The sequence below is a fragment of the Lipophrys pholis genome (genome assembly GCF_963383615.2).
Source record: "Lipophrys pholis genome assembly, chromosome: 11".
Taxonomy (NCBI): domain Eukaryota; kingdom Metazoa; phylum Chordata; class Actinopteri; order Blenniiformes; family Blenniidae; genus Lipophrys; species Lipophrys pholis.
Window position 1 is genome coordinate 21075655 of NC_137631.1, and position 27051 is coordinate 21102705.

The 27051-nt window shown below is 41.3% G+C and overlaps 2 protein-coding genes across 8 annotated transcripts; both read left to right on the forward strand.

The window, feature by feature from the left end:
* The first annotated feature begins 1339 nt into the window (after positions 1 to 1339).
* pnpla2 (patatin-like phospholipase domain containing 2) lies at positions 1340 to 9535 on the forward strand. Its single transcript, XM_080474441.1, has 9 exons — positions 1340 to 1831; positions 2833 to 3065; positions 4194 to 4259; positions 5503 to 5712; positions 5863 to 5923; positions 6278 to 6442; positions 7160 to 7292; positions 7492 to 7614; positions 8265 to 9535. Exons 1-9 carry the CDS (start codon positions 1645 to 1647, stop codon positions 8572 to 8574), a joined length of 1488 nt encoding a protein of 495 aa, XP_080330567.1. The 5' UTR covers positions 1340 to 1644; the 3' UTR covers positions 8575 to 9535.
* Positions 9536 to 10456: 921 nt separating this feature from the next.
* LOC308117343 (protein phosphatase 1 regulatory subunit 12A) lies at positions 10457 to 26494 on the forward strand. 7 transcript variants are annotated; one of them, XM_080476164.1, is made up of 25 exons: positions 10457 to 10847; positions 14750 to 14880; positions 15042 to 15160; positions 16352 to 16508; positions 16643 to 16787; positions 16877 to 16951; positions 17064 to 17143; positions 18982 to 19187; positions 19358 to 19467; positions 19548 to 19739; positions 19897 to 19979; positions 20079 to 20168; positions 20333 to 20419; positions 20513 to 20605; positions 20700 to 20790; positions 20878 to 21015; positions 21103 to 21205; positions 21321 to 21424; positions 21615 to 21674; positions 21768 to 21787; positions 21886 to 21949; positions 22032 to 22136; positions 23545 to 23595; positions 23784 to 23834; positions 25134 to 26494. In XM_080476164.1, the coding sequence occupies exons 1-25, from the start codon at positions 10572 to 10574 to the stop codon at positions 25218 to 25220; spliced, it is 2718 nt and encodes a 905-aa protein (XP_080332290.1). In that variant the 5' UTR covers positions 10457 to 10571; the 3' UTR covers positions 25221 to 26494. The 7 variants fall into 7 exon arrangements, with proteins under 7 accessions (XP_080332290.1, XP_080332294.1, XP_080332292.1 ...); XM_080476165.1 differs by having other exon boundaries at positions 10488 to 10847; positions 19006 to 19187; XM_080476168.1 differs by lacking the exon at positions 20079 to 20168.
* The last annotated feature ends 557 nt before the right edge of the window (positions 26495 to 27051 follow it).

The window sequence follows — 27051 nt, forward strand, 5'->3', positions numbered from 1 at the left end:
CCACCAACATGACGCGGGCGGAGTCGAACAGCTCCTCCTCAGACTGAGACCACAAGCTCCGCCTCTCTGTTTGCTCCAGTGTCACATAACGAGCGCCTCTATGGCAGCGCCGCCAAAGTTTCAGCTCAGGGCGGGACGCTCATGCGCTATTTGACCACGTGATGGCGCTCTTGACTCTATTTTGACCTAGTTTGTCATTCACTGACTGCGCTGGCTGAAACTGACTCGAGACTATTTTTTGTTTCACAACGAACGAGATTTTTAGCTCGGTTGAAACCAGGCGAAATGACCAAGTCCGTCCGAATTATCTTCAATTTAATGTTGATTTTAAAAGCAGGTACTTTACATGAAATTGACAAATTATGAATTTCTACTTATAAACTCAAATAGTCCCACACTGAAGATTATGCTTAAAGTCCAATTGGCACAATATTTCCTGTGGAAACATCGCGAAATTGCATATTCAAAACTAAATGTTATATGGGCCAACATGTAAAATTCCAATGTGTCCTGAGAAAATCGCTCGTATCTTCAGTAGATAATCTGATCCATTCATGAAAAACAAATCAGTAGTGGTACAGTCAGCTGCCTTGAGGACAACAACAAACATCTCTGTGATGTTCACAATAGTCACCTCTGCTACTCACTTTCTTTCCAGCGATTATATCAGTCTCAAGTATCCAAGGGAGGTTTATTTTGGATTGTATTTTAGAAACAAGTGTCAGTATTTCAAACAAACCTGAAAGAGAGGCCTTTGTGGTTTCACAAAAAGCAACATTACTCTAGAGTTCATGATGTCCTGACAAAAGTCTGGAACGTTTCCCAAAATGTTACTGTTGGCACTCGGTTTCTGAGAACTGTTGTTTCAAAGAAATGCATCAGCAGATAAACATTTCAGTGGTAAACTCTTACCAGATGGGTTGCCTCTTCATAAGTAAGATGTTGGTTATGTTTACAAGAGTATTGCCACCGTATTGTCAACACTGTAAAGACATACATTTCGAATGTAATCGGAGTACACGCTATCACATGCTGGATTGATCTGTAAAGCAGTTATAGAGGAAATCAATACTTATATCTCCTGATTATACAACTTATTATAATAGCCAAAAAAAAGCGGCTACATGTATAATAGAAATGATGGAGAACATAGGGCAAATCTTGAGGATAAACATTTGACAGCGGTCAAAAAAGGACGACGACTCAGATGAAGCGTTTTCAGCGAGGCGAGTTGTGATTGGTCAGGCCTTCATCATTCTTTGCTGTGATTGGTTATCTTTCTCTATTTTGTTGACTGTGATTGGACAAGCTGCAGGCGCGTGCGCCCTCCTCCAGCCACACTCCGATCAAAGTATATGAAGGGACAACAACAACTCCCCGCGGTCTGACACGCCGCACAACAAGTGGATTAAGACACATTGTACTTTAGAAACAACAGTTTTTGTTTGTTTTAATGACGCCTGAGTGCCCACAAAAGAGATAGTGACTGTTGACTTCAAAACCTAAATAGAGAAGTTATTTATCGTGGAGATAGCATGCCGGCAGACATTAGACTGCACTGAGTGGAAGCTGCTGTTTCATTGTTTTATCGCTCTTATCGTCTGACAGCGACCTCTGCCCCCACACACCCCGGACATCACCGGCATGTTTCCTCTGGACTCTCCGTGGAACATCTCCTTCGCCGGCTGTGGCTTCCTGGGGGTTTATCACATCGGGGTGGCCAGCTGCCTGCTGGAGCAGGCTCCGTTTCTGGTGCGCAACGCCCGGCACATCTACGGCGCGTCGGCTGGAGCGCTCACAGCCACCGCTCTGGCCACTGACACATGCCTCGGTACGTGGATCGGCAGGGCACTTGGAAGTATTGCAATTGTGCATTTATATGTGAGGAAACATGTTTTAGCCCATGTCAAGTCTTGATGCTCAAAAACCATGTTTCATGTGGATAAACCTTAGGGTGAAAACAAGGTTTTTATCAAAATAAACCCTCTAAAACATTATTATAGCTGCCATTCCAAATTTCACAATAAAGTTTAGTTTCAAGGTACATCTAAAAAGATGAAAATATAGATGTTTCCCTTAATTTATTCCAGCGGGAAGCCTTCTTCTAAGATCATTATTACACATGAACTGAAACATTTCCAGTCATTTTTTGGTTTTATTTGTTTGTTTGTTTTTCTTAGCAGACATACAAATCAAATATACACTATTTCAAATAGAATATTACCTAAAATCAAATGGTTTCCCCATTTTGTCGCATTTTTCTCATTTATATGTCATTTTTCAAATTAGTATGTGGGGTTATAGTATGTGTGTTATAGATTTCTGCAGGATTTGTTAAATCTAATCTGATCTGTGCTCAAGTAATGAGAAATGCAACATGCTTAACCTAATACCACGCAACTATTAAGTCCTTACCAAACTCAGCCATTTCAGAGGTTTTACATGCATGTTTGTCCTTATAGTAACACACCACTATAAGCTATACAATTCTCTCAAAGAATCAGTGTCACAGGCCGACTTCATCATTTAAATTTCAACAAGAACAACTAAATCCTCTTCAGCTCAGTGACTCAATTGATAATCTGTTTTTCCGAACTGTCATTCATAAATATTGTCTGAGGTAATAGTTGAAGGATAATTTACTACAATGCTCCTCTTAAGTATTCTGTTGGGATAAAACCAGTAATTGTTTGGTGTGTTGGTGTGAAATTTCTACTTCACACTCAATTCAATCATCCTTACAAACAAGATCACTTCTTGGATTTCATGGCTTATTTTTTGATTATGAAATTATTTCTAAACTGTTTTTGTATGTTTCACATGCACTCACAGGAGATGTTGGTGCAAGTATCATTGATGTTGCCAAAGAGGCGAGAAAGCGACTTCTCGGTCCGATGCATCCTTCCTTCAACCTGGTCAAGATCATGCGTCACCTGCTGCGGAAAACTCTGCCACCTGACTGCCATCATAGGGCCAACGGTCGACTGGGAATCTCTCTCACGCGAGTTTCGGATGGAGAAAATGTCCTGATGTTCCACTTCAACAACAAAGAGGAGCTGGTGCAGGTATACACGACATAGCTATCTGAATGTACTTGAAACAAAAATACAACTTTCACACACAATAGTACGAAGGTTGTAAGAAAGAATTTTCCAAGTTGTGATTTTGAATTCTAAACTACCAAAATAAAATGTGTTGAATCAAGAGCAAAGTGATGAAATAACCCAAGACTTTGTAGCATTATTCTTTATTTCTGTACTGCTGTGTCCAACTAAAAAGTATCAGAGGGCTGAAGCGGATCACAACTTACAATGGACAAAGGCAGTCTTATTGCAGAGATGATCGCAGTGCTGAACATGCAGAGCCACATACTTTTGCATTCACAAAACACAGGGTCAGCCAGTCGTCAAAGCAAGAATATTCTCGCTGTTTATCGAGAGACATAAAAACAAAGACTCAATAATTAGCAAATGCTTAATACTCAATTGGAACGGATCTCAGTGTATCACAATATAAAAGTGATGTATTCTAGATCGGAATCCACTAGGAAGCAATCACAATAAAAATATAAATGAATTGCACTGCTGATAGATAGTTGAATCACCTCAGCATTTATTCCCTGCACTGATAATAATTGCTGTGTTGGCAGCTGGCCAAAAAAATACAAAATGGAAAGCTGCCAATGACTAAATTTATGAAAAGCAATAAATGAACATTTGAAAAGTCAGAACAGTTCTTGGAAATATGAAAATGTGAACATACATTATTTGGTGTTGGTTATTTGATGAGAGTAATGATTATCAGATCTGTACAGTAAATATGAATATATGCAGCAGTTTGCCTTCCAAAATCAAAAATTAGTGGTTGGATCTCCCATCCTCTCCATATGTCAAAGTGTCCTTGAGCATAACACTGAACACCATTTTTGTCCAATTTCTGGGGGCGTACAGCCATCACTGAGAGTAATTGTGTGAATATGCTCACGTATAGTACATTGACATCGTTGAAGAAGTGAAATCCACTCTTTATGTAAAGAATATTTTACCATTTACTCTAATATACTGATAAACCTTATGATATTATTCATCATTGTCTATATCATTCAATGCATAATGTATAATAGTTTTGTATGTAATGAATCTTGTTTTTTTGGTCCAATTTTCCAACTCTATTTATTTTCATTTGTTTAATAGGCATGCGTGTGCAGTGCCTACATCCCAGTTTACTGTGGTATCATTCCTCCAGCACTGCAAGGAGTGGTGAGTAATTTCACTTTCAATTCATCTAAGTGCACTTTATTTTCCGTCTCAACCTTATGAAACAGAATTGCCTGAATGATTTGAAAGGAATTTAAATTACTGCCTACACCTACGCAACATTTATCTTTTGAGTGGTGTAATGGTCAGTCCACTCAACTGGTTCAATATACACAGATTGTTTTAGTTTCTTTTTGGTTTTGGGTTGCCTTTGGCACTGTCTGTCACCCTCCCTTCCTCAAGAATGTGTTTGTTCTGGACGGTATGTGTTTGGAAACAATGATTATGAAATTCCTGTGGAGGTGTTTGTTCGACATTTCATTCTGGAGGCGAAACTAGAACCTGTGTTTATTTTTTGTTTTGGCTGGACATGTTTTTAGCTCAAAGGTTTTCAGTGAAATTTCATTAAGCAATCCCTGCAGTCCCACCCTCCGCGGCCTCTGTGATTGGTTTTCAGAGCTGACACGTGCCCATGTGGATAACAGGGCATGTGGCCAAAATGCAAGCGTTGACAGAGCCACATGGGACTGCGCTGTCGCTGACGTTAAGGTTGTTCAATCCCCTGTTATCAACACTGACCCAAGTCCAAGACCTGATGTCATTCTGATGTTGACACTCACATTTCAACATCACACATTTTCCAACTTGAAAGTTTGTTTGCTTCAATAAAAACATACATCAGTATTGGAATATCCTGTTTCAGTTGAATGGCTGAATATCCTTCAGTTAAAGTGATTCACTGTGAGCCTTTCATAGTTTCTCTTCAATTAGAATGTTTTCTTTTAATCTATTTGTTCATATCTACAAAATAAGACACTTGTGGTCACTTTTGGTGACTGCAGTTCTTCCATAGAAGGTTTAAGTTTGGTGCCCCTCAGAGATCAATCCTGAGCCCTTTTTACTTTTAATTTCCTGGATACTTTATACACAAACACAATATGACCTTTACAGAGAGATTCCCTCCATATGGCCCAAAATTTCAACTATGTATCTATGTTATGCTTCAGTTGTTTTTAGTTGTATTGCATTATGTGCATTTCACTGATACAGCTTGTCTTTGATATAACGTTTGTAACTTTGTTCTGAAAGTGCTATATGGGTAAAGTTGTTCTTGTTCTTGCACTTGTACACCTTCTTCTTCTTCTTCTTTTTCTTCTTCTACTTCTTCTTCTTCTTCTTCTTCTTTTTCTTCTGCTTCCTCTGCTTCATCTGCTTAATATTACTATTGTTGTCTTCTATCCCTCAGCGATATGTTGACGGGGGAATTTCAGACAACTTACCCCAGTATGAACTAAAAAACACTATCACCGTGTCCCCGTTCTCCGGCGAGAGTGACATCTGCCCACGTGACACCTCCACCAACATCCACGAGCTGCGATTTACCAACACAAGCATTCAATTCACGCTCACCAATCTGTACAGAGTCTCCAGGGCACTTTTCCCTCCAGATCCAATGGTAGGTCATGTGATTCCATCTAATTTAATCCATACATGTAGAAAAGCACAGCTGCAGTTCAATTGATTTGTTCACATGAACTGGTGTGACATCAGTGGGCTACTTTGACTCCTGAGAGATAAATTGGTGTCTTTGTGCTTCTGTGTGCAGGTTCTGAAGGCGATGTGTAAACAGGGATACAAGGACGCCCTACATTTTCTGAAGAGGAATGGTAAGAGCAACGCTCTTCCTGATAAAAGCTGAATCACCATTGACAAGTCTCATTGATCTTTCGTGGCGTGACTACACACAGTATCAACCTGATATGAAATCAGAACTTGTGCTTCCTCTGACCATGTCATCAAATCAATAGACTGCTTGTCGTCGTGATTCGACTTGTGTTACCTCCGGTAGATACTTTGTGTTTTGGTTGGTCCACATAATAAACATGTTATTACAAAATTTGTCTGCGACAATGAATGTGTTCAAACCACTGAGATTTGACCCCAATCATGATAATTGAAGAAGAGACTTCGTCAAATCTATATGTTATATATATATATATATATTTTCTATTTTTTTTCAGGCCTGCTAAATTGCAACAACCCTCAAAGAGACAGACCGCTCCTTGTGAACAGGGACGAAAAGGAGGATTACGATGAAGAAGAGCCTAAAGAAGTGAGCGCAGCTAAAGCCATTTCGTCGATAGAAGATCACATCATCGAATACCTTCCACCCAGGGTGCACAGAGGTAACATATGAGTAAACCATATAAATGTAAGCTTTGTACAGTCAGATATGATTTTACTTCTACTACGTATGTGAAATCTGTAGGTATATTTACAATATAACGGATAATCTACAGCTTACAGCATTTCATTATTTTACGAATTAAATTTTTTGTATGTCATTTGTTGTTTTACATGATAGACAGTTGCTGATTTTCATATATTAATTTTATTTAACACATACAAACTCAACATCTATATAAATTAAGCAGGTCACTGAACTGTGCCTCATTTTCTTGTTTTTGCAGCTGAAAATATAGAATGATATTAAACAGTTGGGTCAGCGATACAGTTTTCATAATATCCCCTCAATGCTTATTGATTATTGTGACCCTGGGGAGTCTCATCAGAGGAGATGTTTAGATTAGTCATAATTATATATGTTTGATTTGTTGAACTTGTGTTAATCCTGGCTATTCCCTGGATTCAGCGTCATCCACTGTGACTACTATAAAAGTGTACAACGTTGATAATCATCCAGTGATATCAGTGGGAGTTTCTCGAATGTATCTATTTTTTTCCATTCGCCCTCTATTTCACACGTCATGCTGGTTGAAAAGAAGACATTATGTTCACTCGATGAACAATCCATCTGATAGTTTGTATCATTAGAGCTTCTGTTAAGTTCAGTAATGGCTGCTTGAAGCAAGGTGTAATATTGTCTTTGCCTCCCTCTGCAGCTCTAGTTGAGGCCTGCATGGAGAGGAGGAGCCTCGCACAGTCGCTAAGCAACCTGCTTCCTGTCAAGATGGTCTCAGTGATGATGCTCCCCTACACCCTCCCTCTGGAGTCTGCTCTGTGGTTGACTCTCAGGTGCCATATGTCTTAATTACACCGGGTCCTGTTCCCTGGGTACCTGTAGTACTTTTTATTGCTTTTTAGACCGTTTTACTATTTAATGATACATATCCACGCAAAACTTTCTGTTATTAGCCGTGCACATATTCAGGCATCATTACTTTGGCTACAGCAACAATACTTGTTGAATGAAAGTTGTATTTCTCTTTGGCAGACTTCTGGAGTGGCTACCAGATTTGCAGGAAGACGTGGGGTGGATTCGAGAGCAGCTATTTAAAGTCCTGCAGCGTATCGTTCGCCAGGCCTCAAACACAGTGTCCCACCAAGTGTCTGCAAGGTGATCAACATGTAATCATAATAATATTGACAATTATAGCATTTACAATGCATTATCTTTACATGTGTAAATGCCTCTAGCTGCTGTCTAACATCTATGAAAATGGATAATTTTTAATTGTGATTTATGTTGATTAAATCACAGTGTTGATCATTAGTAATTGTTGTGTTTGGGCATAAATGGCAGTCAGGTATTCACTCGCTTCGATTTAGGTTTTAAAGTTTGTGTTGGTCTCTTAAACCAGTAAATGAAATTGTGATTGCCAAGGTGAATGTTGACAATACCACATTATGAAACTAAATTAATCTTGAGAGGAGCTACACATTAAAGTTGTAATTCTTTGTAAGTTCATCTGTAATGCTTTCTTAAATAGAAAGTTTTTTAAAATTTAAGTTTTATTAAATAATTGTGCCCCTCATTTTGAACCAGCACCATCTAAATTGACCTTTAAATTTACAGCAAACTTTACCGGCTGACAAAAACTTGCGTTAACACTTAAGTATTTGTATACTGGAGGTGGCAAAGCTGAAAATGCCAGGAGAAGAATGCCAAAAGAAGTTGAAATGTTACTGAATGTTTAACATATCTGCATGTATAGTTATACTTCCCTGGTTATTCATGCCTTTCCTGGTGCTTCCAATGAAAACTAGATTGTTCTGTCAACTGGAGCTGCATCACCAGCCGTCCCTCCGATCGCAGTTCAGCTCCAGCAGTCTGTTTCCCACCTGGGTGAATGAAAGCAGTTCTTCAGTCTTCATGCATCTCGATCACTACAAGAAGCAGCTGCTGTCTGGAGGATTCTCTATCAACATGGATCTGCAAGGCTCCTTCGGTACTGCAGTGATGTCGCCAGATAAAAGCTCCCCACCTCATCTCTCCCTGCAGGACCTCAAAGTGCAGAAAGGTTTTCTCAATGTGCCTCTTCCTACCAACTCTGGAGAAGCTATCAATGGCTCTTAGGAAAATGTGATGGCCCCCTGCCGCAAGCTCACATATTCCAAATGCAGTAACGTTTCAAAATCAAGTTTCTAATAAAAGGTTTGTGTATTACATTTCAATAGTTGCCAGAAAGGCTTGGTTCAAATTTGATTTAAAATTGTTGTAATTTTTGATAATTACACTTCCTGTATATCAACTCTTTTTCCCAGTGCCTGACACTGGAATAGCTTAATGCCTCAGTATTATCAGGCAAACATGCAGAAACGGTTTGTCTGTAATCAACAGCAGTGCTATAGTCGCAGCACATGTGCTGACTTGTGTACAAACATAAATTACAGGAGACATAAAAATGCACACTTGAAGGCGCATGGTTAAAATAAATGAGTATTTATGTTTTTAGTGGAATGCAGTCAGACCAGTAGTTGAGCAGCATTTTCCTATCGCGTCTGGTTCTGAGAATGAAGTCATTTTTACTACAAAGTTTCAAACTGGAGGATGAACAGTTTTTTTTTTCAATCTGTTTGTCACATATAGTTACTCCATTTATATGATGCACGTCACAATGCACTACGATACAATGAACACATTGTGAGTTTGTTGTTTGTACTGATGCCAATGTCTTATGTATAAATAAGTATTTATATGTGAAGTAAGAAAAACGCTTTGGTCTTTTTCCATAATCATAGTTTGGCCTATATTTCCTGATTTTCACAGAAAGTACAATGATTTCAGAGGTAATTTTAAAACTATATTGATTTAAATTGGTACATAGTTTGTGTTAAAATGTTGTATTAGAGCCGATACAGCGAATCATATTTTTATTTTTAACTAAATAAAACCGAAATCATTTGAATTGCACTTTGTACACTAATTCTCCTTGTGCCTTAAATTTTATTGTGATGATTGAGAGATGGACTAAGCAAATTTTGACAATGGCGCTGGAGAAAACAATGTGATTATGAAATAAACTGAAAAAAATCTCCCTCTTTGTGTTTTTTTTAATCACTCTAAATATATACTTAAACCTTAGTTTCTGTCACATTGCCTGAAGTATTGTTATTCTCAATGGGACGTTGACTCAGATGAGGAGCAGTAATCAAGCAGTAAACAAATTACTTAAAATCTAATAGGGTTAATAGAATATATGTCTGTGTGTGTGTGTGTGTGTGTGTGTGTGTGTGTGTGTGTGTGTGTGTGTGTGTGTGTGTGTGTGTGTGTGTGTGTGTGTGTGTGTGTGTGTGTGTGTGTGTGTGTGTGTGTGTGTGTGTGTGGCCTTTAATTTTCTTAAGCATATGTTGCCATACATTTTGACTTTATTGGTTGTCAGTTTGCATTGTAGAAACAAATTTGAATTGTGCAGTCAAATGTTCTTTCCAACATGCTGTTTCAAACTATGATTTAGGGAAAAAAAACATTTAGATTCCTTTTGTTGTAACGTAGAAGTTTGATATTAGATGGAATATCTAAAAATATTGTTTTACTTAAGAAATTTGCTCAAAAAGCTCAAAACACATCTCATCCGTAGCTTTGATTTGTTGGACGATTTGTGGAAAAAAAAAATTATTATAATAATATTTGACCGTGAACTAATCGATTGAAATGTCGACCATCACTTGACTACATCACATTAGATTCTACAAATGTAACTAAATTTGTGTTGATTTTATTGCACCGCTGAACTTATGTGTTATTTTGAGTTTCTTACGTCACTATTACACAATGTGTTTTTAGACAAAAGAAGCAAAACAGAAGGAAGAAAACAAAGTCAAAGAAAAAAAACTTTAACATAGTTTCACCAAAACCTCACTCCACAGCTCTATGTTTAAAATTCCGAGCAACATTGAACGCGGCGCAATGCTGCCACTCCGTCAGAGAAGTGCGCTGCGGAGTTCACGGCCCAGTGGCGGTGTCGGTCCGCCAGGGGGCGCAGCCCGGGCGAGGCTCCATCCACACAAACTCTGCACCCCGCTTCTCTGCTCGTACCGCGAGCTCAATCTGTCCGGGACAGACCAGGGAAGATGGCGGCCACTGACCATTCCCGGTCCGAAGCTGCTAAGCAGCGACGGCAGGATCAGCTCCAGCGATGGCTGGGGTCCGAGACGGATCGGACAGGGGCGGAGAACCGGGAGAACTCCGGCGGGTCCGGGACGCGGCGGGCGAAAGTTCGGTTCGCCCAGGGAGCCGTGTTTATGGCCGCCTGCTCCGCCGGGGACCGGGAGGAGGTGGCGGCGCTGCTCCGGCAGGGAGCTGACATCAACCACGCCAACATTGACGGACTGACAGCGCTTCACCAGGTGGGGCAGTTCGGGCTGAAAACACGGGATTGAAAATGTCTGTTACCCGGTTAACTTCCGAGCCGAGTGTCGGTCAACTCAAGGCAACAGTTGATCCGCTAATGATCCTCACAGCGAAGAGGCTTTAACCTAAATAACTTCCAATGGAGTTAACGGGGAAACACACCGCGGACGCTCAACTCTGACTACCTAATTAAAATGTTGCCTTAAAGTAGGCGATGGCTTCTTCTCGTGTTTTGTGAGTTTGTTTAGTTTGGCCTGGTGGTTTTATTAACCCGCTGCAGTAGTTGGTTTATGAGGTAGTTGTTCGTCTAACTAGTCATCTCAGAACATGTGGAATCATTTTCAGTCATTAAAAAAAATGAGTAAGAGAGAATTGTAGGTTTATAAAGTCATGATCGAATCAACAAGTATCAGGGATGAGAGACTAGACTTTAGAACCAGGGGCGGACACGCAGTTATTATTGGGGGTACCAAGAGTTAAACTTATAAAAGTTATAAAAGAATTAAAGCTGACACTAGTTTATGTCTTCAATATTTAGTCTACAAAGTGGTGACTTTTTAATGTATTTCCATATGTTCTTCTATACGGTGTTTCTATTACTTTCATTTTAAAAAGGTTGTTTGACCTCCGGCTGTCAACGTTAATATTTGGTGTCTATTTGGTTACATTGTTTTCTTCATCTTGTGTGTCATTGTGTGTCATTTATAAGCCATTCAGCAGGTTGTTAAGCAGCAAATACAGAACAAAACAATTTTGACATGATCAATTATCACATAATGTAAATAGTTTCAGTTTTTTTACGGCCAAGATTGTTGAGAAATATTACAGGAACATGAAAAATTAGTGCTTCAGGTTCCGTACCCGTTATATCAAGGTTTGAGTTGTTAATTCTTTTTTCATAATGGACTGGAGGCTGGCCACTTTGCACAAGAATTGACATAATTTATTGTCTGTCTTTTGGGGGCTTACACACATGCCAATCAGATTACAGGAAGGCCGGTGCCCCTGGTGCAACCATGGTCGCTCCTCCCCAGGGTGAAACTACAGTTTATAATTACAATTTGTTAGCCATCTTGTTCTTCGTGTCCCTTGGGTTTGTCCTGTCTTACTGCCTCCCTCCCTCCTTCCCTCTCTCCCTCCCTCCCTCCCTCCGACTTCAGTCATTGCACTGAGGTGTAGCCTGGACATCATCACCGTCACATGGGCTGCGTTAAACAGCGTTTCCCCCACTTCGCATGAAGTAGACACTCATAAACACATTGTCAGATGGATCGGGCTTTGATACCTGAAAATAAATCAAACGTGTGCCGTTAATTCCTCTGCCCGCTGGAGCTGCTCGGTAGTTCTGCTGGCCCGTGTGCTCTGCAGTGATGTGGCGTTTTTCCCCCTGATTCAAGCCAAATATTTCATGAAACGTCCACCCCATGACCAGCCAAGATGAGTTGGATGTTCTGTAAGCGGGCTGGCTCCTTATGGTCCATCCACATGTGGGACTGTCACCCAGTGTGGTCTCCCTCCTCCCCTCCATCCCTTTCTCCCCTGTTGCTCATTGGTTGCCTGGCAACTTGAATTAAATATAGGCCCACACTCTCCAAACTTTCCATCCTCTTCATCCAAAGCCTTTCTGTCTTCTCCAATGCAACCCCCCCCCCCCCCCCCCCCACACACACACACACACATACACACACACTCTCTCTCTCTCTTTCCCTTTCTCCTGCCTTTGCCAGTTCCCCATGGAGGGGACTTGAGTGATTTCAAATGAAGAAATGGAAAACATTCCTCAAACTGCGCAAGCTGCTGTTGTCAAAGGCGATTTCCACAATGAGTCACTTGATGACCCAGTGAAGGAGTCTGCTGGGAGGTGGTGGGTGCTCCCTCGCAGCGCCCAGGGTGCTATAAGTGCCCTCTGTTCATTTATTCAGCATGGAGTCCTCACTTGTTCAGAGGGCTGCCCCTCTGCTGTGGGAGAGCACTGCTTTTGACTTGCTAGGCTTTGGCTTCTCTGGCTTGTTCTACGAGCTTCATCCTCAGCTTCCTAAAGGACCGCAGTTCATACCCCCACCACCCCCAACCACCCCCAACATACTACTACCTGACTAATTATCTCATGATGAGGGAAGGAGGTGGCTTATAGCAGCTTTGTGAGTAGTTGATTTAGCCTAAAAGCAAAGCCTCTTACGTGGCTTAAATAAGGCCTGATGGACAAGGTTCTGTGTGGGTCGCAGGTTCTTGTTGTGGTTATATTCTGCAGAGTATCTGCGGTGATAATAAATGCTGAAAACACTTAAATGACTATAGTCTTCCTGGAGTACTTTCTCATCTTAAGTCAGAGTGCTCTGGTGTGTATAAGGCTTGAGCTATAACGTATTAGTTGAGTTTTTAAAAAAAAAAATTCAAAATGATTATTAATGTTTTGGTTCTAGAGTTACATGATGACGTTATATTTTTTATTAGATAGTCCCCGCGCAAGGTTATTGGTGTGTGTCTGGAGATGACGTGCTCAGTCTAGTCCACCACTCTGGTCCAGACTGGAATATTTCTGCTGCTTCGTGATGAATTACCATGAAACTTCTCTGAAGAAATTCCCAGTTTCCACATGATGCTTTCTTAAAAAATGTGATGGTCAAGTTTTTACATCAGTAGTTTTGGTGAAACTCTGTCGACTAACTCTAAATGATCACTTTTATCAAGAAGCAGGTCAACCCTTTGTTTCTTTAACAGAGATCTTGATTATCCAAATGATCACGAGGTCCTGGAAGCAGGTTTCAAGAGGAAATTTCTTTTTGATGTTTATTTATGTAACTTTGTGATTTAGAACATATTAATTGTGCCAAGAGTGACAAATACCCATTCAGGATGTTGTCTGTGGCGTGTGTGTATGTGTGTGTGTTTGCATGTGCGTGCGTGTGTGTGTTTTTCTTCTCAGCTCTGTGTTGTGATAAAGGTCGCCGTGAAGTGCTTCCCTCCTGCACAACACATTATTTACTCAAAAACAAATCAAGGAATCGATGTGATTTATGAACATTATTATCTCATAGATCTTCTATATATTCCAAACTTGACAAATATTTAGATATGCAGTTCCTTTATTTTGTTTTTATTTGTTTGTTTGAGCATCTGCTGATACAAATGATCATTATTGGATGTGAGTGCCTGTGTTGCCATGACAACAAAGCAAAGTGAGCTCAAACTCCAATAACAAATCAGTGGGATTTAGTGTCACTACTTATTTGAAATGCTCACCGTTTTTATTTCTTTTAGTTTTTGTTGTGGAGCATCTTGCTATTATACATTGCAGAAAAAGTTTCTTTTGACAATAATTTTAAAAAGTACAGTGTAGTGACAAGACTCCTGTGACTGTTTTAATACTGGGACTCTGTAATTTTCCAGACATTCATATGAAAATGGGACATGAACATGTCCTACCTTCTTACTGAAATGAAGTCAACATCAGAACATTATCCCATGAGATCCTCATGGGATTTATCTTGGGACTTGTCTGAGATCTCACTGAGATCTTTGCGAGACTTGGCCTCAGGAAAAGCTGCTTAATAGATTCGCTGTTTCACTCGTGCCACAAAATGACTGTTTTGGAAAGCACTTGAAGGCTTGTAGCAGCCCACTTAGCAGAAAGTCATTACAGCAAGGAGACACAGTAGTCATTGTTTTAGTCCCAGTGCTTTAGTTGAGTTTAATAGATTTTGAAAGTGTCTGGAGTTGTGCCTTTCACAACAAACCACTTTGAAGTGGGTCAGAGAACTCCTTCTACTGTACTGAAGCTGTTGTGAAATGGTCATCTGCTTGTTAATGTGCACAGTGGGGATTATTAGTTGAATAAACGGCAAACAATTAAACGCTTATATATGGGCCGGTCATGAGGCTGTGTGTCCTCTGGCAGGCCTGCATCGACGAGAACGCTGAGATGGTGCAGTTCCTGGTGGAGAGCGGGAGCGACGTCAACAGAGGGGACAATGAAGGCTGGACTCCTCTGCACGCTGCAGCCTCCTGCGGATTCATCCAGATCACCAAGTGAGTGCTGCTCACATCGGCGCCATCGTGTCCAAGGTGGTGCCGCATTTTGAGAGGATACTCTACGCTGCGCTGTTGTCACTTTAGGAAATTATACAGCTACAGCCAAGAATTTACTGTATGTTAATTTAATTATTATTTTTTTTTTTTTTGCGTTTCAGGTACCTGATAGAACACGGTGCCCAGGTCGGAGCGGTAAACAGCGAAGGTGAGCTTCCTCTGGATGTCGCCACGGAAGACGCCATGGAAAGGCTGCTCAAAGCAGAAATCAAGAAACAAGGTCAGGATTCACAATGTCGCAGCAACAACACCTCCTTCACACCTGCTTCACACCTCACCTGTTGATTTTACTTGACAATATGTGACATATTTATGTTGTCAAATTAACTGTTTGACATCAGTGAACGAATAGCAGTTTGTGGGCAATGCGTTCTTTCTGTTTTTATCATTTGAATGCGTCTCCATTATTCGTGAAGGTTTCTGTAGATAAATGCAGTTGAAAAGCTCTCCAAATACAATAGATATATTTTGAGGTTTTACACAATAACTTCAGTCTCAATCTAACAAAAATATTCAAACCCTGGAGAGAACACACGGACACACACTTGATGTGCAATATCAAAACTCTTGAATCAGACGTCCAGTGTGTATCTCTTCTTATCAGGGCAGCAGAGTGGTGTTTGCATGTTCTTTCTGCGTGCACGTGTTTATTTTATTTCTCCGGGTGCTCTGGTTTCCACCCTCTGACTTGCAGCAAGTGTTTTCCCTTCATTTTCACTGCCAGCCACAGCAGCTAAACATTCTTTTTTTAGGAAATAATAATAAATTCTATTTTCAAGTAGAAAATATCTGCAGAAAGTTATCAGTTGCTTTACAAAAATGAAGATGGATAAATCAGGTATTTAACACTATCATTTAAAGCTCAATTTACTTTTTACACCTAATTATAATGATTACAATTTTGTAGTTCCATGGTTTGTTCAGGTGTCTTTTATACTTGTTCACGAAGTTGTGTTAGAAGTATTCGAAGCTACCAGCAATATCTTGAAACAATGTGCCATCTGAAATGATGCAAACTTCTTGGAATGTCTCGTGCTTAGAACCAGTTCCCTTACTGGTGTTCAGAGTTTGGAATTTTCTTGTCTAACAAGAACTCGTAATGAGCCAGACTGTATCCTGCTCTTTTTTCTTCTTTCATAAATACATAACCTGGAAAGACTCTTCCAGTTTTTGACCCGCTATAAACTGGTCATTTAAAATGTAGGTAAAGAAATGGATACGATGTGCACTGTCTTCAATCATGCAAGAAAATATTGATATGCACTATTCCAAACTTTTCTTCTATCTTCAGTTGCTATGCTGATGGTATACACATTAACAGAACAAATTACAGCACTATGTTGCAGATTTGTTTACGTTTGCACTGTTTGTGTTTTAATGTTCCCCCTTTTTGTTTATGTTTGTGTTGCAGCAATAGATGTGGATAAGGCCCGAAAAGAGGAGGAGAGGATCATGCTTCAGGACGCCATGGCAGTGCTGGCGGGAGGGGGCGTCCTCACTCCTCACCCAAACACTAAGGCCACGGCTCTGCACGTCGCCGCAGCCAAAGGCTACATCGAAGTCTTGAAGTGAGCATCAATGCACACAGGAGACGACTTTTCAGCTTCCGTCTTAATTTAGTGCGACATTGAGCAAAACAACTTTCATTCATAGCCTTTATCTTCTTTGTGTGTTTGCGTCCCTCGTTACTCGCCTCAATCAGGGTACTGTTACAGTGTGGGGTGGATGTGAACAGCAGGGACATTGATGGATGGACGCCCCTCCACGCGGCGGCTCACTGGGGGCAGGAGGAGGTGTGCACTCTGCTTGCTGACAGCATGTGCAACATGGGTGCCGTCAACAATGTGGTGAGGACGATAGGAGCATTCACGCTTTGGTATTAGAGCTTTGATTGAAGCATCTCTGGACTGATGTCGCGCTTCGAATGTCCTTGTAGGGCCAGACACCTTTAGATGTCGCGGATGAGAACCTCGTGGACACTCTGGAGGAGTTGCAGAAGAAACAGAACGCTGTGAGTCTGCCTTCACATGGCTATCGCGCTCAGTTAGATAAACCTGATGTGATTGATGGCATTACAGCAGCAAGTGTTCTCTGTGTTTATGTCTGTTTATATTCTTCTTCAGCTACGCAGCGAGATAGAGAAACAGGCTCCTGTTATTGAGACCAGCCCGCAAATCTCCATGGTACCAGTTCGCACACGCAGGTCAGTGTGTTGGTGTATGGGCACATGTTTGAGTGTGTATGTGTGTGTGTGTGTGTGTGTGAGTACACGCTACGCTCTTACAGCTGAATGCCAGTAATCAATTGTCTGCATGCAGGTGTGATGGTGACAGATCTAGTGTTTGTTTAAACTGTGTGACCTCTGCCCACTGACTGACCGGTATAGATGTAGCAGACAGGTACATAATACTTCATGACTTCATGAACTAACAAAAAATGAGCCAACTACCATTAGTGAGCGATAACAATGTTTTTCATTACATTGTTAACAATACACAACAGATCAAGATGAACTTTTTTTTTTAGATTTTGTTTGAGATTGGTCAAATTTATTTTCCACGGTGAACATTAACAAAAAAGACAGTCAAACAGTCAAACAGACTCTTAAGAGTCTCTCTGGAGAGATGTCATCAAATACGAACTAAATGAGCTCATTGAATCGTCCAATGAGAACTTTGGTAAAGGCATCGACGAGGTTTCCAAAGATGGTTGGTTTCGTTCACTAAGGCAACATCGGCTCAGTTTACATTTATTCTCACTCCAAAAACTCTTCATCTCATTTTAGGTAAGATTTTGAATTGCGCTGGTTGTGCAAATAAATCAATTTGCCTCTAAGTAAATACAATAACAAGAGTTTCTGGGGCCTGCCATCTTGTCATTTAAGGAATTTATAGAAATATGACATCAGTTTTAACACAAAGGGGGAAAAAAAGCCATTCAGTAGCTCCTGCTTCATGACGCAGGCATCAGTAGGTTTCAGCATGTGGAACCCCCAAAAAGGTTTTGTATCCCACATTTGTAAAGTGTTATTAATAACACAATGTGCAACAGCAAATGAAATGAAAGAGCTGTTCACAGATTGGGGAAAAAATGTTTGTTTACATTGCATCACAGAAGGGGCTCCCACAAAAGTACTTGAAAATGGGAAATTTAAACCCTGGGAGCCTTTTGATGATTCAGTTTTTAATTTTAATTCATTTTTAAAAGCACACAGTAAAGATTGAACACTTTTTTGTGCCGTATATTTATAGTATCATGTGGGGGAAACTTAAAACTGCCCAAAATGTAATATAGTTCATGATTCATAACTCAAAAAATTTGCTTAAATGCAATGTACTTCTCAGTGAATATGTATGAGTATTGATAAAAATTTTATAAAAAAAGTTTTGATATTTTATCATAAATAAAATAAAAATTGGATTGCTCAGAAAAATTTGTGCTCTAACTTGGGGAACCAGGCAAACTTGCAATCATTCTGATAATTGCAATTTATAAAAAATAAAATGCCTTTTTTTTTTTTGGAGTGCCACACTTTTGTATTATTTACAAAGAATCCTACACAAGCAGCATCTGCTTGTTGGATCTATGTCATTAACTCATCAATATTAGTTCATATAATATACAATTGAGGAAAAGAGGATATTAGGGATAAGATATGGCTACTGTCCCAATAAAGGGTTAGGAGGAGTATGTTGTCTATCAAAATTTCAATACCGGTAGTATTTAGTGTGGCATTGAGGCACAGAGTTTACTTTGCAATTTGTTTAGTTGCTTTGCTGTTTTTTCTACTGTCTGCTATTCCAAATGGATAATTGATGCAGAGGAAATGACAAGTTGGAAGTGTCAGACGGTAATGAAACAGTTGGCAAAAGAGAAATTCTACACATAGCATCACAGAGAGTGATACACTTTTTCACATGCTCATATGTTCATCTGCTCACGCTTGCTCTAATTGGCTGCACATGGAATGATGGCCCTCACTGATCAGCCCCCCGCATGCCACCTGTTGTTCCGCCCCACCTTGGCCCCGCCCCTTTGCAGGACTTCTATCTCTCGTATGAGCAGCAAAGAGAAGTTCTGCCTCCACGAGCGGGAGAAGCACCCGCCCCCCGCCCTGCAGAGCAGTCCGGCTGAGGACGAGGAAGAGGACAGCCAGACGGGACAGGGCCATCCTCAGAGCCAGGCCAAAGCATCCAGCAGCTCCAGCTCGGAGGAGGAGAGCGAATCAGAGAGTGATGCAGAGTCAGGTGACAGAAGTGGATGCTGTTATTTCTCTATTCTGAGAGTCTGTGTTCTGCATTTCTGGAACCAAGACACTGCATTTTGAACTATATTTAGGAATCAGTATGTTTTCTCACATCAAAGTTTCATGATTTTTTCAAATGAATCACTGATTGCTGACCCTTTCACTTTGCAGAGAAAGCAAAAAATCGAGAAATCATAAACAACTTGAACAACAAACGTAACACCAGCAGCCTGCTCCCTACCTCCATGTCGACAGGTACAGCTGCAAGCCAAGGGAAGAAGGTAACACGATGGGAGCCTTAAATGTCTTTTCTCCTGTATGATCACACGACTGAATGATAAAACGTGACACTATCTTGCAGGAACCAAGCAAGCTTCCAGCCACTGAAGCCCCGGGCTCATGGAGAACATCTCTGAGAAAAGCAGGGAGTTCTGTGACTCTGGGCTCAGCCGGGCTGTCAGACTCCAGCCAGGATAGCAGCAGACCTCCATCTGGCCTGGGCATGACCCGGTCTGCCTCAAGCCCTCGTCTCAGCTCTGACACTGACACCAAGGTACAGAAGCACCCGTGTCAAAGATTTGGACACCGATGACACCACAGCCAATTCTTTTAAAAGTCTTATCATGAAATCCAAATATGGCTGCTTTTACAGTGCCCACTCTTTCTGTCGCATAGATTACTGATACATTGATCCGTTACTTCATCCTCAGGAGCCGCGGCTCGCTCGGGTACCACCCATTCCGACACGGAGACTCTTCAGTATTCCAGATAGCAGCACTGAAACTTCCAACAGGTGAGGCATGAATACTATCGTCTGCATCTGCACTTGTCGAAAGAGAATCAGAGTCACTGCACATATCGTGTCCCCCTGTCACCCCTGTGTCTCTCTTAGCTGGTTAAGCCGTAGCTCCTCTTACACCCGCCGCCTTTATAGTCAGTCAGGGAATGATCTCACGAGCTCCACCCCGTCCTTGCTTCTCAGGTCAGTCACGCTGCTCACAACCCCGTCTTGTAATTGTTTGTGTGCCACGTTTATGCAGTGCCACCACTTATTGCTGTCCTCCAGCAGAGAACACTACTTCACGTGTGTGTATCTGCCCATGAAAGATGCTTTTGTGTTTCCAATGGACTCTGTCGTGTTTCTAGCTCATCTTATGGAAAGAGACTGGACGACCCTGCCGTGACCTCAGCCAGCACTGGACTCAGCCGCCTTAATAGTATCTCAGCTCAGAGGTATTTCATTATTTATGTCATTGTGTTTGAAACATTTTTCCACCGTTATTTGAAAGATCTGATGGCCATATTTTCTGTTTGGGTTTTGGGAAGACTTTCTCAGGAACAGACAGAAAAGAAGGATCAGCCCACCTTAAACTCCCAGAGCTCGACCACAGGCGAGCAGGAGGCCAAGCAGAGACGCAAGTGAGTCACAAGCCAGTGTGTATACCAAAGTTACACAGCTTTTTAGTTCTGATGGTGGGGAAGTGTCACTGAATGGGTGATTTGACTGGTGTAGGTCCTACCTGACGCCTGTACGAGATGAGGAAGCGGAGGCTCAGAGGAAAGCTCGCTCCAGACACGCACGGCAGTCCCGCCGCTCCACTCAGGTACAAAACAACAAAATCTCTTCCGCTCTCAAATCAATCAACTGCAGTGTGGCATTTTGGTACGTGACTGCTTTCATTGCCGTTAAGGGGGTGACACTGACAGATCTGCAGGAGGCAGAGAAGACTATGAAGACCATGAAGATGGACAACAAAGGGAGAGAAAAGAAGGAGGAAGATGAGAAGGAGAAAGAGAAGGAAGCAAAGCAGAAGAAGGGAGAGGATGGGGTGAGAGTGGAACGTTATCGGCCTGTTTGTTGCTGCTCTTGTATGACATTTTGGGACATCACATCGCAGGGACTACTGTGTTTACAGGAAGTGAGCTGGAGGTCTCGCATTGCCAGCCTGCAGAAGTCAGACTTGTTGGGCCTGACGCAGCCCGCTGGCACTCCACGACCTCAGGCCTCTGACAGGAGAGGTACGTATTACCACTCACACTTGTTGCAGACAAGTGCTCCAGAATGTGCTTTTTTTATTTTTTGGCAGAGATATTTCATTCGCTCTTAAAATACTGCAATCTGGCATTGTTCCAGATGTTGAGGCCAGCACAGGGGAGAGCGAGACAGAACGATGGGCCCGAGAGCGCAAAGAGAGGAGGCAGGCTCGGGCCAGAAGGAAGGCGCAGAGGACCGGCGAGGTAAACACTGCAGATGTTCTTCATCTGAAAGCCTGATGCTGGAAGGACACCAGGCCTTCTTAACAAAAACACACAACTTATCAGTTGTAAATTTCAATGGTACATAAGATAAGTAGCAATAAACACATGAAACAAATAGTGTTACATCTTGACTTCTAACCGTATGATGTTTTGTTTTTGTCCCCGACAGGGTGAAGACAATGATCCCAGTGGAGAGGAAGAGTTCTCAGGCAGTGGGCTGGATCAACAGGTGGGTGTGTTTATGAGCCAGTGTCAGTGGATTCTAACCAAACTCAGTAACTACGGTTATGATAACGTATTTTTTGTTGTTTTGTGATTACAGACAGATCATTTGAGCTCAAGGTATGAATGCAGCCGTTGACTGGTTTTATTTTTTTGTTCTGTCAATTCAGTTTGTCTGTTAGCGCTTTCATTGACCTCTCCTCTCTTCATCTACTCAGGTTGGACGCATCCTGTAACGACCGCACTCAGGGAGGAGGATCTGACACCAAGGATTTTAAGAAGGTCAGCACATTGAACCAATGTGGACAATGTGTGTTGTCTTCTTGATGTGTACTGGTACGTGATGGCTTGTGTGTTGTGTCAGTTGTTTGAGGAGCTGTCCCGAGAAAACAACCAACTCCAGTCCCAGCTGCAGGACACTCAGAGGATTGTCAGTCAGACAAGGTTGGATCTGGAGAAGGCCACACAGGTGACGACACAGACACAATAAAGTGAACAGAAAAAATAATACAACCAACATAAGAAGGTCTCCACACTATGTGGGAGGATAACCGACACCGACTTTCAACCCACATACACATAAATCTCTCTCTGCACATGCTGCCGCACAGCAAGTAGTACTTTTTTGTTTTAATGCCAGCTTTTTAAATGTTGTCGACCATTGGCGAAGAATGGCCAAAGCAGATCTATTCTCAGTCTTGATATTGCTTTTATTTCAAATATTTTGCCATGTCTTCATACAAGTGTTATTTTACAGTTTCATTTATGTTATACATTTACAGTTATCACATACACAAATGTGTCCATTAAGATAATTAATTGTTTTACAATAATTTCTTTTCGACATGATATATTCTTAATAATGAAAAACAAATCCCATAAATTTTCTTTAAAATCTGAAATCAAACAACCTGGTGGTGAAACATGCATTTACATGGACTGTAAAAGCTCTCACTCAATAGAAATACTCAAAAAAAAAAAAAGATCATTCGACTGAGTTTCTCATTTGACTCCCATTTGACTCATGTAAATATGATAAACTATTTGCTCAATTACGTTCTGACGCCACAGAGCACAAACACTGTACAGAAAGGTTAACTTACACCTTTTCAGAACTAAAATAGGTGTTCTGTCGATGTACACAAACTCACATGTTTCCGTCTCTCATATGTGTGGATTCCTAAATAATCCATGACGCGGGATCAGGACACTGTGAGGGCATACTATCGCTTAAAAGTCTCCCGATGTGTCTTCAAACCCTAACATAGTAGCTAATGATGTGGCTTCATGGTTCCAAGTATTGCATTCTTCAGCAGGGTGAATCTGGCACCAATCGGATGTTTCCTTGTTGGTATTGGATGATGGAATAGAAGCATTTCTATCATGAATGTGTACATTATGATACGCTCTTTTTATATATAAAGCTTGTGATTGGCAGGTACACTGTGGGTCCATGTTATTCCTGAAATAAAATACGTGAAGTAAGCTTGTACCTTAGCCTGAGCCAGTTCAGCGGACAAACATTTTACAGACATATCAGTTTTGAATCTTTACCCACTACGTGAACACACTGAGTCTCAATTCAGCCCTGCACAAGCAATGCAGACTGATATCTGAGATTGAATCACCAACTGTTTATTTAGATTTTGGCACTTTTTTTTTTTAGCATTTCAGCTCAAAACATCAACAAAATAGATTTTAGATGAAACAAACTTGTCCTTAAAGTGCAGACTTTCAGCTTTAATTTGATGGTATTTACATCCATCAGGTAAATTATGTCGGAGTGACTTTTGTCTGACATTCAACTCTATATATCTGTACATGACGTTTTTGGGACAAGTTTGGTATTGACATGGATATTTATTTGTATTCTACAGAGACAGGAACGCTTTAGTGATTGTTCAGCCCTGTTGGACCTGGAGAGGAAGGTAACGCCCCCCTGCTGTTTGTTGCTTCAGCTCCATCTGCCTCACGACTGCCACCCCTGCTGTTTGTTGACACTTTCTCCTCTTTTCCCCACTTTCTCACTTGTTTTCACTTAACCTTTTGCGCCTCTTCCTCCTCCCTCCATACGTCACATTTCCCCCTGTTCTCCCTCACGTTTCCCATGCACCAGGACCGGAGGATGTTGGAGCGGCGAATGGCCGAGCTGGAGGAGGAGCTGAAGGTGAGACGTTCGGGCCACAGGCACTTTTGCATGCGTCTGCTTGATTAGCTTGGCTTTAGCTTGTGCAGTTTGGAAGCACAGTGGTGAACTGATTTACTCCGTCTTCAGGTGCTGACATGAGAGTTGTGTTATACAATGGGTTGATTTTATTGCTGTTTATTGAGTTAATAAATGTATTGTTGTGCTTGCCAACCAGTTACCTTTGACCCCCCCCCCCCCCCCCCGAGTTCACTAACCTGATTTATTTATTTTTTAACTTTCCAAATTAAAATTCCTGCTGTGAATTGTGTACTCTGTTCCTTCAGAATACCTTTAAATACATTTACACCTCTGCTGTTTAGTTTAGTTTAGGTGAATTGTCCATCCTTCATTTTTAGTCATCTTTGGTATGTTTTGAGAGAATTTCTAAAATATGTAAGGAATTGCTCTAAATGTACATGCACATCTCCAAAAATCTGAATCCAATATATTCCAATAATTTCATTTCAACAGTGAGTCCTCCATATATTTTTGATTCAGTATCCACAAACTGAAATATATTTGATCTTTTTTGTTTCTTTCTTCAGGATTTTAGCTTCTAAGTGTTGAAAATTACAAATATAGTATCTCACAATATTACACAATTTCATAAGAAGCCATGTTTTCCTTTTTCTTTTTTGAAATTTTCTTTTCTTTTTTTTAAGTAATAGTATTTCTATATTTTTGCATTTGATATTTGTTTAAATTTCCTTTGGTATAATAACAATGGAGTTTGATCTAAATTGGCACAAAGCAGCATATATATATTCATCCAGCCTCTATACTGCGTATAAAAGTCAGGATTACAGACTTGGAGCCGATCCCAGCTGACTGTGCTGAGGCAGTTTACGCCCAGTTTACACCCTGGACGGGTGTCATCAGTTAACCTCAAACATGTAAGAGGAAACTGGAGTACCCAGAGAACACCCCCGTATGCACAAGGAGAACATGCAAACTCCACACCTAAAAGCGCAACCTGAACACGAACCGGGACCTTCTGGTACTCGCCACTACACAACTGTGCAGTTCTATGTAAAGCACTTAGTGTTGCGTTACATTTGAGAGTGATAGCTGCTGCTTCTTGTGTGGAGCAGTGTGATACTGGTGATACGTTACATGTGTTTTAGTGCTGGCAGTAAAAGCTGCCTGACATATTGTCCTACTAGTCAATGTCTCGTCACGGTAAGTCAGCTGTGTTTAAACAGCACAACAGGGGGAAAATGTTCCGTTCATGTTATGAAAAATTTTATTTTTAATGTGAGACTTTTTTTCTTTCACCAGGTTCTGGTTGACCTAAGAGCAGACAACCAGCGCCTCAAAGATGAAAATGGAGCACTGATCCGTGTCATCAGCAAACTATCCAAGTAGCCGAAGACGTAAAGAGACACGAAGAGCAGGGAACTCCCCTCTCCCTCCCTCCCTCCCTCCATCCCTCCATCCATCTATTCCTCCCTCCCTCCATACATTCCTCCCAGTGCCAAAGAATGAAAGAGAGAGAGAGAGGGCTGAGAAAAGAAGAAGCGGCAAAGTGTCCTCCGTGCACGAGAACTACCGCTTGACTTGGATTGTGAAGACCTATTTATGGACAGCCGGAGTGTCTTTTGTGTGCCTTAATTGTCACAGGATGACCTGCGGCTACAGCCAGAGGCTCCCATGACTTGAGACCTGACAGCAGCCAGCGAACTCGCAACTGGTGCAACACACATGAAACAACCGTGTGTTGTGACTGTGTATCAGGGGAACGCTGACATGCACATGCGGTGCATCCGTACTTCCTCGATGCACATTCCACTGAGCACATGAGACAACTCGGGCCTTAAAGCTCCCACTTTGTATTTATTTTTTTCTTTGTGAACACTTTTACATCACACATTCACAAATTTTTCCCACACATAGTTCAAGTCCAACTCTGACATGTGGTCAAGCAGTACAAAAGGTTTTGGTGTATCCTCAAGAAACTTGACTGAACCGTATTGCAGGCTCTGCCTTTCCATCCTGACAGCCACAGGAATCCATGAAGCTCTGTTGGAGTTGTTTTGTTTCCACGTGCAAGTGTTTGAACCCACCTACCTCTCCACCTATGCACTTCCCCATGATTTTTTTTTGATTTTTTTTTTTGTGACCACAGACACACTCCATGCTCTTAACAATGACTGCGAAACCAAGTCAGTCAGCCACAGCACTTTACTCTGCAAAGCAATTAAAGATCTTGGAGACTTTGCCCATCCTCCAGATGACTTTGATTCAGAGCAGCAACTTCTTATTCGTCTTTGAGCAAGTAGACGAAGATGTTTCCCTCAGCCAAGGGTCGTCAACAGTCGACACATGGACAGAAATTGCTGTTCTGTCAAAGCCAAATAAGGCCATCAGTGGTTTTAATTATTACCATTGAGTAAGATAGTATTTTCATAGATATTCATCATCAATTCCTCTCTTACAAGGGAGCATGGTTATGTATATGTGTATAAATGTTAGTCTTGAATCATACCCATTTGAAGTAAAATTCCATGTAGCCTGTCTTCACATGTTGGTTTTCTAATATATTACATGAATGTCTGCACCATCATAATAAAAAGAAGTGTGTTTGTAGCAACTGCCATTTGTTGTCCACCCCCATAAAAACTAGAGGTACTTGTTGAATCAGAAAAGTGATGTGTCCTGCCCCGTTCACAGCTCTATCACGAGTCACAAGTTTGCTGACTTTTCTCTTGGTGGTGGTTTAGTTTATAGTTTGTTTCACCCTCACTATTCTTAGTCTTAACCATTCATACTGTGTCATTCTTGCAGTTTGTGGGCAGCCAGATGTCCTACATCACAGGGAAGGAATAAAAATAAAAAAATAAAAAAGCACAGCAGCTGCAGCACTCACACACCAAGAGCCGAACAGGGTACATGTAGTCAGACAGTTCCTTTTTAATGTTGCAATAATCTCCAACGGCTCCTAAGTGGACATCATATGTGGTTTGACTGGCGGGTATCGGAGTCCTTACACTTGCTGGGTGGGTTTTCTGCTGTGTGGAGTTTGGTGCCTCTTCACATCCTGTCCATTTTCACTGAAGTGTAGTTAACACCACTCATCCATCTGTGTGTCTCCTCTGAGAGCAGGGAGATGGACCACTGTCCTGCAGGGTAGACGTACTGACAACAAGCTCAGCTCCTAATAAGGAAGGGCAGGCTGGCCGAGGCGCTCTCTCTGTAA

Bases quoted from the DNA above. Each gene is read 5' to 3' on its own strand.
- pnpla2 (XM_080474441.1), top strand. From the start codon at position 1,645: ATGTTTCCTCTGGACTCTCCGTGGAACATCTCCTTCGCCGGCTGTGGC. The intron at 5,713-5,862 runs GTAGGTCATGTG...TTCTGTGTGCAG, and splicing joins TTTTCCCTCCAGATCCAATG to GTTCTGAAGGCGATGTGTAA. The intron at 7,615-8,264 runs GTGATCAACATG...AATGAAAACTAG, and splicing joins TCCCACCAAGTGTCTGCAAG to ATTGTTCTGTCAACTGGAGC.
- LOC308117343 (XM_080476164.1), top strand. From the start codon at position 10,572: ATGGCGGCCACTGACCATTCCCGGTCCGAAGCTGCTAAGCAGCGACGG. The intron at 14,881-15,041 runs GTGAGTGCTGCT...TTTGCGTTTCAG, and splicing joins GGATTCATCCAGATCACCAA to GTACCTGATAGAACACGGTG. The intron at 22,137-23,544 runs GTGACGACACAG...TGTATTCTACAG, and splicing joins ATCTGGAGAAGGCCACACAG to AGACAGGAACGCTTTAGTGA.